We start from the raw sequence: 14,057 nt of genomic DNA, 5'->3' as shown, positions 1-14,057 counted from the left end.
GACCAGTGAGTTAGAGGAGCTGCACACAACATGTTAATAGTAAATCACTTTCTGTCATTAGTATAATCTCTTCCAAAGGCATTTCATTGGCCATAGCAACAGGCAACCCAAATCCAAATAACCTTTTAGTTCATCAGGCTGGATTTCAAATAGAATCAGGTATGTGTGCACTTTGTTAACATGGCCTCCTAAGTCCTAGAGTCAGGTAGAACTAAACTCCACAATAGTGCTAGAGCAGGGGTATCAAACTGCCGGCCCGCAGGCTGGATGCGTCACAAAGAAGCCACGCCCACCCCATTGCCGGCAATGGCAAAACAGTCCCGATACATTACGTCACAAGTTTGACATGTCTGTGCTAGAGGATCTCATCCAAATTAAGTAATATAATCTTTGGATTTTGAGGGGTGACTACTAAAAGATAGCATCCCATTAAATTTAAGGATGTAATTTTTCTCATCATCAGTGAGAACAATGTTTATTTCCTACGTGCTTGTGCTAATTCACTGGCACCATACAAGCATTAAAAAATATCAATAATTAAAGATGGAGAGATTGTTAATCTGGCTTTTTGAGATCTGAAAATTTGCCCAAAGATGATAGTACCAAGTTACCCATCAAATTCACCTCAATTATTCCCCAGAATCAGAAACACTTTTCATATTTCATTGGGCTCTACTGATTACAGGAATATAATGGCGCCCTTCCCATCTACATGTTGTTGCTGAATAACCTACTGCAGAATTTGAATAATAATGACACGAAGTGCAAGGTATCATTTTTGTGTTGCTTTTCTATTTGAGGCAAGTTATATTCACCTCCGTGTCAAGGCAATCATAACTGAAAGCTTTAGTAGGAGAATGTTTTCTTTTTCCCTTGCCTACAGCTTCCAATCTGCTTTATAAGAATTCCCGTTCATCACTGAGATTCTTCATTGGTTTCATTCTGCGGAAAGTGCCATTTTAAGCAATTGGCATCTAGCAGTAGTTTTCCCCTCCTCCTCTTGTGCACCGTGCTTCAATTATAGCTTGCAGGCACAGCGACACGGCATCTGCAGATTCTCCTACCATGGCTAGAAAGTGGATGCATTCAGAATGTAGAAGGTATCCAGAAGGCATGAAGGTTAACAGCAATAGTTCAATTTGTGTCATTTCTATTAAATGTCAGATTCAATAGTCTGAGAGTATACGAAGACAAGTCAGCAGAGCAGTTGAGGCAGGTTGGTCAAATCCTTTGATATATAATCTGTTCTCTTGCTGCCAATTACTATAACCATAACTTTTTCCAAGGTATTGCTAGAAATTATAAAGGAGTTGATGTCTTCATTTTGATAAGATCTAGTTCACCTTGCTGGGTCACTTAATTGATATAATGGCAATCAAAAATGCTAGCGACCCTATGGATGGTTAGAAAGTGAGACATGTACCCCAAACTGCTTCTGGTTGGTGCTTGAGAAAGAGGTTGGGAAGTAGGGAGTGGAAGGAGGAAGGTGGAGTGGTTGAGAGTCTAGAGGGAGGAAGGTTTGGTAGGTGAAAGAGGGGGAAGCAGGGAGGGGGCAGCCGGGATCACCCGTAAAGTATTTTTTCCTTTGTGTATTGATGTTTTGTATTTATATGCATCAAGTTCATGTTTATATTTTGTTATATTTGAAAATAATAAAAATTTTGAAATAAAAAAAAGAAAAGAAAGTGAGACATGTAAAGATAGCCCTAATTAGCCAGGTGTCCATGTCACAAAAGCCACTATTATAAACTACACTCATGATTTACAATCCTAATCAAAAAACTAAGATATAAAAAAACCACTCACTTGTCAGCTGGAAGAAGGAATTTGGTATTCTTTTATATTTTTCTTAGGATATCAAAATGCATGAAATTGTTACCCGTAGGTATATGCAAGCAGATGCTTCAATAACAATGTTAATTTTATAAAGCTAGCTTGAATTATATGAGTTCACTTTGTTTCTGTTGTCTGCCTGCAAAGAAGTTTCTTCAAATCTTTGTTTACGAGATGGATCCAGAATTGCAATTATTTCAGCAATTGTGTGAATAAGAATATTCTTTAGTACTTTAGGCTGGCTTCACTATCATTTTCATGATGCTTTGATAGAGAGATAGATTCTGTGTAGAAAGAAAGAATTAGCATGAAGACAAACTAGTAACAAAAGAATCCTTTCCATAAACATTCAAATGGCTTGGCTAGACCAACAGAGGAACACATTTAAAGGGACATGAAGGAAGACCTTACAGTAACTAGTTGAGAAAGATGTTTTTGTGTTTGTTGGTATTGCTTCAAAATCAAGTTTCCTCCAGGCCTGTCTGATTTTATCCTTTCTGCAGACTTTGCTTTTCCAGGATTTAAATGTCAGAAATATCCTCTCCAGGGCAGAGAATAATTTGAGCATCACTGTGGTTAATGAAATTGCACTCTTGTGTCACTGTGGTTCTGTTAATGGCAAAAAAAGGAGCAAAAGGCAAACCTCATCATGACTGCAGTTAGATTGCAGGAAAACTATCTTCATTTTATTGCAGATCACTTTTCTTGTCAATATATGATCCCCAAAACTAAAGAATGTTAAACATCTCGTCTTCTGCTGTACTTTCCATCTGATATGTCTGCTTTTCATTCAAGGATGGCCAGTCCCGAACAGTGAGGCAATTCCAGTTCACTGACTGGCCTGAACAAGGAGTGCCAAAATCGGGAGAAGGGTTTATAGACTTCATTGGTCAAGTTCATAAAACAAAAGAGCAGTTTGGACAAGACGGGCCAATTTCGGTTCACTGTAGGTAAGAGAAAGAAACGCAGATGCTAAATATTGTTTGATTAAAATGACAACAGGTTTAATGATGGCAATAACATGCCAAAGTAGAAATATAGGCATGGGGAAGCAAATATGAGATGGTTCAAATGTCATGTCAGCATTGAGCTGACAGTGTGACCTTATTCAAGCCATTATCTGACAGTTTCCATTTCCCATCTACAGAAGTATGACAATAAACAGCATAGTTAACCATGCAGCAGATCTAGCATGGGTCAACAGAAAAAAAAACAAGGTTTTTTTTTGCAAGAGACATTTAACTGGAATCCAGACAGCCATCTGTCAACAATGCTACTGCTAATATTCCTACAAATCCCTGTGTGAAGCAAAAGGTTGTAGGTGACAATTATCTCTGAGTTTTATTTTCTCTAGTAAAGCTTAGAAAAATAATATTCCATTGTTTTGTTGAATATAAACGGGACAAGCCAGGGGAACATTTTTTTAAATACAATCCTACAGAATACCTAAGAACATCTTTTGCGTATGGACAGCTCAGTGACTGTAATAAAGATTATCATAACTGTAATCTTTTGTCTTTACTTAATCAATTTGCTTTATGGATTGCAAAAGCTAATATTTTAATTTGATAATCATATGTTCAATAAAATTGTGTGCAACCTAATGCAAAGACTTGCAAGACTTATACAATGACTTATACAATTTCCAGTGCTGGCAATTCTGCAACTAGATTCTTTCTTATGGACTATAGAACTCTAATATTCAGTCTTTGTGAAAGACTAGGGAGGAACAGAAGTAGAAGATAAAAGATTATCAGAAGTAGAAGATAAAAGATTATCAGCAAAAGATGTATAAAAATGGACAGAAACAGCCATAGAAATTATCAGGAACTGCAGAATAAAGATAATCTCTCTCTGGATTTTTCAAAATGTGTACAGCAATTCTGCACCCATAGAAAGAATGCCTGTTCAAAAATGTTGATTCAGTTGATGTGATATGATTTCATAACTATGTTTTCTATACATGGAGGAAAAAGCTAATAGTCTAAAGAATTGAGTCAATGGGAGGAATACATAGCAAACTATTATGTATTAGATGTGAATAGTATGCAGAAAATTCATTTTTGCATCCTTCCAAAAAGTACAGCAGATTTATGAATTAAGATATTATGATTAAAGGATTAGCTCTGTAAAATATTTTTGACAGAGTAAAAGATAAGTACTGATCCTATTTAGTTAATGCTTCAAGACATAACTGCATAGTCAACATATATTCCAATGGTAAGTTGCATTATCAATGTCCCAAATTATAAAGTGCACTATAGAGTCCCAATTTTTTTTTATTTCGTTTATGTGAACGTGTCACATCTCCAACATGCTGGTATGTACTGTTCCTTCCTAGGATGGATATTTGTTCAACTTGCACTCACATTTCTTCATACAGTTATGTGTGATTGTCTGTGCATATGTATGTATCCAGGGAAAATGGCAGGAAAGAGAAAAAAGACAGTCAGCAACAAGCTGGGGAGACTCAATTACAGCATCAATGGGTACACTTTTGCAAAATCCAAAGGACCTGGTTGGGGATAGATTATTCTGCAGAAAGAGTAGATCACTAAGAGTAAATACATACTGATAATTCATGGCATATAATCAGAGAGAGAAAGAGAGATTAGAAAAATCATTAGCTGAAAACCTCTTATCATAGCAACAGTGTTTGCTTTCCTAGTTTATTTGTACAGATCAAAAAACTGTATCTACAATACAACCATTTATATAATCCCCTTAATAGATTTCTTGTAAGAAAAAGAGGAAAAAGTAATCGTAACATTTGTTCTTCATTTATTGTAGTTATTGACATAGACTGGTTTGAGGCAAAGATGGCAGAATCCTGCTTTCAGTTTCTTTCCATTTAAGATAAACAATGATAACTTGAAATCATTATTTTAATCTGAACATTCCAAGATTTTATCCCATCAGTTAGTTAATATTTTGCATTATTAGCCATGTTGTCATACACTTAGGCCAGCAGCCTGATACAATAATTTGGAAGAGATGCCCAACATCCAGTAATGTTAACCTTTTAATTGGTACTAGAAAAATTGCTGTCTCAAAATAGTTTCAAATACAATTTGTGTGTCATCTTTTAGCTAAATGTAGTTCTTCTGCTGTCAGCTGTATTTGCAGGTGTATGCTTTAAAAAATGATTTTCAATTATCTCTGTTGATAAAGATCTCCTAATTCTTCTACTCCCAATCAAAAACTGAGCTTCTTTAAATCATATTCAGAATTTGGCTTAGCAGAAAATAGTCACCTTGCAAAAATGTGATTTACATGTTCAATTTATATATGGAACTTGTATACATATGCTATATTCCATCCACAGTTTAGCTTTCAACTAAATTTTGCTTTTCTTTCTTTCTTTCTTTCTTTCTTTCTTTCTTTCTTTCTTTCTTTCTTTCTTTCTTTCTTTCTTTCTTTCTTTCTTTCTTTCTTTCTCTCTCTCTCTCTCTCTCTCTCTCTCTCTTTCTTTCTTTCTTTCTTTCTTTCTTTCTTTCTTTCTTTCTTTCTAGTGCGGGTGTTGGAAGAACTGGTGTGTTCATAACCCTAAGCATTGTGTTGGAACGAATGAGATATGAAGGTGTTGTAGATATTTTCCAGACTGTCAAAATGTTAAGGACGCAGCGGCCAGCCATGGTACAAACAGAGGTGAGGAAAAACAGTTTTCTACATAAACACACACCCATCCATATATACATGAATAGAGTAATGATCAAATATATATTTTACTTTGCTATTTGTTATTTATATTTTGTAACATAAGCCAATGTAGAAGCCTACAAATGGAGTATTTTCATTCTTTCATTGAATGATGCTTAAAACAATGAAGACTTCCCCTGAAATATAAGGCAGGATCAGAAGAAAAGAAAGCAGCACCTCTTTATTTACTTCCTGTGAGGACTGAAAGGGTTACAACTGGGGATGGTTTCAGTATCACCCAGTTGTCCACTGCAATTTTCCAGGGTCTAGTGGTTAAGACACCAGGGTAGAGCACAGAAGACCACGAGTTCTAATCCTGCCTTAGCCATGGAAGCCAGCTGGGTGATCTTGGGTCAGTCACACACTCTCAGCTCAACTTACCTCACAGAGTTGTTGTTGTGGGGAAATTAGGAGGAGGAAGTAAGTTGTTTGAGTTGTTTGTAAAAATAATAAAGGCAGGATATAAATTAATAAATATGATTGAAGGTTAAATAAATTTTGGAAAAATTTTGGCATGGGTCCTTTTTTTCCTAAGTTTTACATTTTGTGATATTCATACACAGTGGCAAACCTCTTAGGAATTTATCAGTGTATTGTAGAAATGAAAAAAATTATATTTAAGTTTCACAAAAGAGGCATGATGAACTTTAATAAAACTGAAAAGGTTTTCAAAAAGAACAAGAGAGATATAATAAGTGGATATCAATCTGAGCAATGTCAGTACCCTTCTGTGACCTGATACGATTTGACAAAAAAAAAGTAGGTCACCAAGTTTAAAAGAATGCCCCTTTTTAATTTTATTTTTGTTTTCCATTGCTGCTTCTTTACCAGGGGTGAGGGAGGGAGGGGAAAACAGATCCACATTGTATTATAGATGTGGTGATGAAACAGCAGTTGGTCTTGGTTACTAAGTTCTCTGAAATATGAAGACCTTGCCCCAAAAATTTGGTTTAGCAGTTGCATCTGTTTATTATTATTTTTCCTCATTTGACAGGTTTTCTCACCTCTTTTCTCAGTCCTTGAGCTTCATTAACATAGGAGGAGAGCTTATCTGCTCACTTTACAGCTCACTATGGACTTTCCTGTCTTGGCAATGCCTAAGAACTCTGATATCTTTATAATAGGATAATTTATTACTATAATACCAGTAGGGACTTCAATATCATACTACCCCAATCCTAATGTTTATACTATCAGAGGAAGACATTCAGCCAAAACTTCTAGAAAGAAAACAAAACCAGGAGATATGTTTGTATATAACGGGCTCAACCCTTGTAACAAAAGACTTGAAATTTTCCTCTGAGATTTGTAATGCTTTCTTTTTACATCTAAGAAATGGTTTAATACTGTGTAGCTTGGGTTTTTTTATTTTTCTTGGGTTTTTTTTTAAATCTTTTGGGGAATAACAGTGATTCAATAGCTATTAATGTGAATTCAAAGTCATACTAGCTACATTGCTGATTTGTGAGTGCCTGTGTGTGTGTCTCTCTGTGTGTGATAAACCAGATATGACCATTCTTGCAATATGGAGAATCCCAAAGTAGAAGAGGAGAACCCACATAAGTCATTTTCATAAAATATGCTTTGCCTAGTGAGAGAAATCCATGCAGATGTCAAACTCCAGTGCTTTTTCGCATACTGCAAGCTATTTAGCCCTATCGTAGGTATCCAGCAAACTTCCAACACCTGAACCTCCCAGCTTGACCCCAAATATTTTCAGAGGATTGGGTCCACTTGCATTTAAGTAAAGCCCCATGTGTGATGGAAATCCCTGCATTGTCCGAATTCCTGATTATTTGGGAGCTTCTGTTCTCCCCGAAAGAGACACAAAATGGCAAGGGCCTGCATTTTTTATTTCTTATCTGAAAAGGCCATCCAAGTAAGACTTTAAAACAAGATTTCCCCACCCCCAATCCTTGCCCTCTAGATTCACCTTAGAATTCCTTTCTCTTAATTCACATTGTTTTCACAATAACAGCCAAAAGATCCTCTCCCTTACTTTACTTTGCATTCAGCAAAAATCTGTTGCTGCAAAGAAGGGGGCAGCTTAGGGAAACAGGGAGAAGAAAAGGAGGAGGTGGAAGTAACAATCCATAAAATGAAGAAGTACCACAATGCTATGGGACCAGAAGAATTTTTTCCCTCTTTATTATCTTGTTATATATGTTAATGCCTTACGTTATTTTGGGGCAAAGATATTTGTACAGTATTAATTAAAGTTATTGCGATTCTATTGGTTGGATAATTTAGAATTTTAAATATAAAGAAAAAAATGTTCTGTCAATGTTACAAGCATAAAATTATTAGACTTCTTCATACAAGATTAAATATAATATTAAGATAAAAAATAATACAGATTACATCAAAGTAATTTTTGTATAATAGTCATGAATTAGTTACCTGGTACTGAGGTCTTCATTAAATAATTATGTAATGTGAGAGAGACAATAAATATAGATGATAGATAGATAGATAGATAGATAGATAGATAGATAGATAGATAGATAGATAGATAGATAGATAGATAGATAGATAGATAGATAGATAGGCAGGCAGGCAGGCAGGCAGGCAGGCAGGCAGGCAGGCAGGCAGGCAGGCAGGCAGGCAGGCAGGCAGGCAGACAGACAGACAGACAGACAGACAGACAGATAGATAGATAGATAGATAGATAGATAGATCAAAGGTTAAATACTAAAAACAAAGAAAAAAAGGAAAAAGATATTCTGTGCATCTACTACAACTCAAAGTAGTGAACATATTCAACACACCTTTGTCCTCCTATTTTCCTCACAACAACCCTGTGATGTGATTTGGGCAGAGAATGAGTGGTCCAAGGTCACCCAGCAGACTTCCATGGCTAAGACAGGACTAGACTCACAGTCTCCCACTTCTTAGCCTGGTGCCTTAACCACTAGACCAAATGAAAAATATCTTTTCAGACTCAACTATCTAGCTTATCTTCTTTCAGTGATTTGTCTGAAAGTGATTAGTCAATCTAGTGAGATACTCTCTTTCAAGGTGCACAGAGCAGGATATTCTGAAGTAGTCTTCCTGCTTTTTGTGGTTTTCTGCAATTAAGATTACACCCCAAAGTGCTGGAGGGCCTGGCTTTGAGCTAATCTACCTAAAAAACAATGGATCACTTGCTGGAGGCACCAGTTGGACATTCTACTTGTGACATTCTACCCATACTGCCTGAAACCAGACCTTCTTGTAGATCTGAACTGAAAGGCTGGGGATGAGATGGCCAATCTCCCTTTCCGGTCCGTAATTCTATAATTCAGACACAGTACTTTAGTGGCTACTATGAAGATGAATGTTAAGCATATACATCACATTTAGGATATATGTGCCAAGGATCTGACATTTTTGTTTACACAGAAATAGCCACTCTGATTAGCTTTTAAGCCAAAATTATCCTGATCCCCTATAAATGTGAAAAGGTAAGGAAAGACAGAGCTTCTGTAAACAGAGAAAGTGACCCCTTTTTCTGTTCTCTTAAATCAGGATTAGAAAATTGTCAATGTAATTTTGCTGAACAAATATATTTATTTTAACCCAAATTTCTGTCTCTCTCTTCCTCTCTCTTTCCCAAGGATCAGTATCAGTTCTGCTATCGAGCTGCACTAGAATATCTGGGCAGCTTTGATCACTATGCAACGTAAAAACAAATGGAGAAACGCTGACCCACCCTGGATTGTTTTAACTACAGGCCCTTTAAGATCCAGAGAGCCTCTTCTGAGCCATACAGTGTGCTTGAGAAGTACTTAACTTTAAATTAAAGACCAATTAGTGGGACATATTAACAGGAAAAAAAAACTGCCGGGTGAACCAACAATTCAGTCATCAGTAAACTTAACCAGAAACATAATTAAAGAAACTTGACTGGATTGAGGCACCGGAAGGATTTCAGTTTACAGAGATCCCAAGATTCCGTTTTGATTGGATTTGAATGAAAGGGGAAGAGGACATTCCTTCCAAGGACGATCATCTCGTTCAGGACCGCATGATAATGAACGATGCCAACGTTAGGTTTCTGCAATTCAGCGCCAGATGTTCGTCGGGAGGCCCATCCCGGCTCCTCCAGAACAAAACCACCTCTTGGTTCCAACATCTCCCCTTCCTACCATATTGCTCATCAGTAACCTTTGGGGTTGGGAGGGCAAAGGGCAAATGTTTGAAAAGAAAGTCCTTGATTTAGTTTTCTAGTATTGTAAAGATACTGCTGACCTGTGCTTCATTTTTAACTGTGTAAACTTTTTTCCTTTTTTTAAAAAACAACAACACAAAAGTTTATCATTCAATCAAGTAAATTCAAACAAAAATTGCATACCTGTTCAATTTTTTTTGTTTGTTTCTGAATTGTAGTTTTTTTTTATGCTGTAGAACTGTTACCTGTAATATCTCGCTGTAGAAATGTTAAATAATTTTGACAATTTGCACATTTTTGTGCAACCCTATATTTATCTCCAGGACCACATTCTCATTTAGGTATTGCTTTTACATTTGATTTTTTTTTCAACGAAATATAAATCAGTTAATCTACATATGGAAGATTTTGTTTTTATTTCTTTTGGAATCAACAGGGAAGCGCAAGTATAAAGCTGCTACTAACACACATTTCTCTTTCTATTATAAATATATGTATATCTCTCTCATTCTCTCTCTATCCATCTACAACAAAAAATATGTAGATAGACAGAAAGAAATGCACATAAATATAAATATATAAATATACATGTTATCAGTTCTTCCATGACTTGGATTTATTGAAGTAGTAGGGGGAAAAAAATCCAAATTGATACATTCAGATCATACAATATTTCTATACATCTCTGCATTTCAAGGTTTGCTTTTGAGGGATTTGTGTTTATTTTATCTTTTTCTTTTGCTTTCTTTTCAATCTCCTAGGGGAAATGAGGAATGCACATCAGTGATAGTTGAAATTCAACCTTACCCAAATTTAATGGGTAGAAATCATGTGCACACACATCACTCATCACCCATGCACATTAAGGTTTGGTCCACCATTACTAGAAGAGAAGGCCGATTAACTTGGTGGGACTTACTTCTAAATAAACCTGCTTAGGGATTGCATTGCATATCATGTTATGGCTCACAGTGAGATTTCATGTTTGGAACATTTTAGTGCAATAGCATCCATAACAAGTCTACGAAGTAGGCATACGAAGGAGGTCAATACATACCCCTAACTAATGTTATAATAATTGTCAAGAGTTTTAAAAATATATCCATTTATGAAATTGTCTGCAGTATAGAATAAGTTATTTGGAATGACGAAGTATAATGGGGCAAAGACAAACACACATTGCTCTGTAGATCAGAATATTTTCTGGCGCACAGCACCAGTTAGAAATGCTGTTTTCAGTTTTAATTTTTGCATTTAGAGTGCCTTATATTTGATGCCTATTTTGATAGCATTGCTTCATATATATTTTTTTGTCTCTGTTTGCCCCAACAGGATCTCTGTGATTTCTCATCTACCTTTTTTTCAATTAAAACAGTCTCTTTTCAGCATGTGAAGTTCTTCTTAACAATATTCATTCCAAATGTTCACTATTGATCATTTTTTATCCAAAGCAGAGGGTAGTCAGGCACCCTGTAGCCACAGGCAAACTATTTCAAAAATGTGTTTTTTTTCCCCCAGCTGGCATTCATAACTATAATTTTGTTTTGTTTTGTTTTATAGACATGCTATTCTAAAAATATAATAAAACACTCCTAATACTTTAGAAATGGCAATTTGACTGGGTTTGGATCCCTACTCATGTACGTGAATTTTACTGGAGGCCACAACAAGTTCTTTTAACTCAAGCTAGGAAGCCTCCTGAAATCAGCTGGATTGGACAAAGGACCTATTGTGGTATTATCTAATGACAACTGAAGAAATTGATTGTGCCAGTTGAACAGAAGCCATTGTTTCTTATATTGGGCTAGGTCAACCTTGTGCCATGTTGGGTCAAAATATAAATCACGAAGAAAGGTTTTTAGATGTGTTTCCATAAAGAAAAGCAACCAAGTGTATACCTACATTCACATTTATTTTTCCATGTTTTCCACCACTACCAGAAATAAACATGAAAAGACCAAACACTAGAAAGCATTCTATTTGAGCACTTTTATATATATATATATATTTTAAAAAAACCAATTAAAAAGCGCAAAAAACACAAAAAAATCCACATACATATGTATAATAGTTTTTAAATAAGCATTATAGAAGGCTACCTCAGAGTGAGATTCTTTAATTCTACATCAGAATCCAACATGAATGTGTGCACTGCATGTTTCCTTTTGATTTGTTTCTGTCAAAGACAAAAAGGGGGGGGCAGGCTACATACTGAACTCACGCTTTGAATCAAAAGGATGGCTTGACAGATTGACGTGCCATCCAAGGCTCAAGAGGCATGGCTGCACAAATGCTTTGGGTGAATTGGCTTAAATTCAAGCACAAACCTTCAAGGGCCAGAGCAATAGAATTCTTCCCCAAAGAGCAGGACCGTGTGACGTGGATCAGTTGGGTCTTGCCGAAACTGGGACACAAAGGAGTTAGTAATCATGGGTAGAGCTGTCAGCAAGGAGTGGCAGAAGGATGTGGGGGCTTAGGAAGCAATCAATCATAGGTGAGCAAGACCAAGACCTCTTGGTCCAGGGCAGGGTGCAATGGGTGCACAAGATGGATCTGTGCAAAGCTGTTCTCCACCGTCACTGCCACCTGCTTCTTCAGCAGAAGCCGTGAGTCTAGGACAGGAGTCTTCAAACTTGGCAACTTTAAGACTTGTGGACTTCAACTCCCAGAATTCCTCAGCCAGCCAGGGCTGGCTGAGGAATTCTGGGAGTTGAAGTCCACAAGTCTTAAAGTTGCTAAGTTTGAAGACCCCTGGTCTAGGAGGACTCCAATTGTGCCCCAGCTCTATCTGTGGGCATCTTGTGCAGGCATGCCTTAAGGTGGCTCACTACAGATCCAGGCCAGCCTTTCTCCAACAATCATTTGTTTTGTAAAAGAAGATTATAAGCTTAATCAGTAGGAAGGGCGAGCACGTCACCGATATGCAGCCAAATAAATAGCCAGTTCTCTCCAAGCGACTATTCAGGAGTTGCTTCTAAAGAGATTTCTATCCAAATCATTGATGTGCATTCCATTTGGGTTTCTTTGCGGTGCGGTGATTTTTCTTTTTCCCTCATTTCCTTTTTTCTTTTTTCTTTTCATTGAGTCGGTCTCGTGAATCGTCATTCACCATAGTTGGAATTTTGTTTCCTCAGCATAATCAGTACGGTGCTATTATTTACCTATGTACGTGTAGTTATGTATAATTTTGTAATTAGTTAACGACGGAGAAATACACAAACTATATAAGAATTATTTGTACAGAACTTTTATTTTAGCTCACTTTTTTTAGAAAAAAAAATGGTTTGCATGGTTAGCCGTTGGTGAGGATGGTTGGGCAAAGGAGGGTGATCTGCACTTTCTATATCTTTGTACTATGCACTGCCCTATTGATTCTACACCCAATAGTATTATTACTTGAACCCATCTGTAAGAAAAACGATTATGAAAATCCACTTGTGTGTATGTAAATAACACAAAAACATGGTAAAAGAGGGGGAAAGTTTGCAGGGGCAACAATGAAATACAGATTTTCCCCCTTTTTTATTTCCCCCCCTTTTTCTGGTTTTAATCTTTTAATTTTTATGAGCCCTGATACTCCAAAAGACTATCAGAGGGCTGACGGTCCCGTCATCCATCTTGTTATGTGGCGTTGCCATTCAGGCTTGGAGTGTCTTTACAAAAATTATACAAATTGTGTTCTCTGCTCTTGTTTTGGATGCCTAGACTGAAAAATTAAAACAACAAAAAAAAACCCTTGTAAAATGGCTTGTTAAAAAAAAAATACAATTACCTCTAATCAGTAGTACGCGTAAATGTTTTACAGAATGAAAGGCGTGCTTTTTATTTTCTTACTTCGTTACATTAGTGGCGAAAGAAAGTCTGTATGAAAATCAGTTCTTTGCTGACACAAGCTCCATTTGTTACAAATGAATTCTAATAAAAATGTCAGTGTTACGCAACTCCGGTTGTCTTTTCTCACACTTCTGCTTTTTGGAGTCCCTCTTTTTTTTTATTTCACCAGCTATTACTGAGCACAGGACAGGGCTCGTAAATTTGTTGAAATTGCTGAAAATGATCTGTGGGTTATTTATATTTATGTTTTTTTGTATTTCTAAAATAAATACCGGTACTCTGTTTAAAAAATGACCAGGGACAACAGCTTAAGTTCACTAGCAAAGCAACTGCCATTTGAAAGGACAGCAATATCTTGAAGCAATATTCTGGGTTGTGGAAGACAATGCCTCATGACATTATCTGCCATGTATGGCTCCAAATTTGTTCATCAGTTTCTTATTCTTGCAGGCATAACCTCTGGTAACAGGGAATATCTTTGATCTAAATTAGATAGTATATCATTTTCACCAAACCTTTGATTTTCTTCCTCCTTTAAGAA

General features: G+C 36.5%; 1 protein-coding gene across 1 annotated transcript in view; it reads left to right on the top strand.

The window, feature by feature from the left end:
* PTPRD (protein tyrosine phosphatase receptor type D) overlaps positions 1 to 9,327 on the top strand; it is a 282,311-nt gene extending 272,984 nt beyond the window's left edge. The window contains exons 29-31 of the mRNA XM_015828512.1: positions 2,629 to 2,783; positions 5,346 to 5,481; positions 9,129 to 9,327. Of these exons, the coding sequence (XP_015683998.1) occupies positions 2,629 to 2,783; positions 5,346 to 5,481; positions 9,129 to 9,197 (360 nt within the window). The 3' untranslated portion in view covers positions 9,198 to 9,327. The remainder of the gene's footprint in view (positions 1 to 2,628; positions 2,784 to 5,345; positions 5,482 to 9,128) is intronic.
* Positions 9,328 to 14,057: the final 4,730 nt, after the last annotated feature.

This window comes from Protobothrops mucrosquamatus, unplaced genomic scaffold (genome assembly GCF_001527695.2).
Source record: "Protobothrops mucrosquamatus isolate PMUCROS unplaced genomic scaffold, P.Mucros_1.0 scaffold_225, whole genome shotgun sequence".
NCBI classification, from domain to species: Eukaryota; Metazoa; Chordata; class Lepidosauria; order Squamata; family Viperidae; genus Protobothrops; species Protobothrops mucrosquamatus.
The sequence above is the reverse complement of the archived record's forward strand: the minus strand, read 5'-3'. Positions and strand labels throughout refer to the sequence as shown.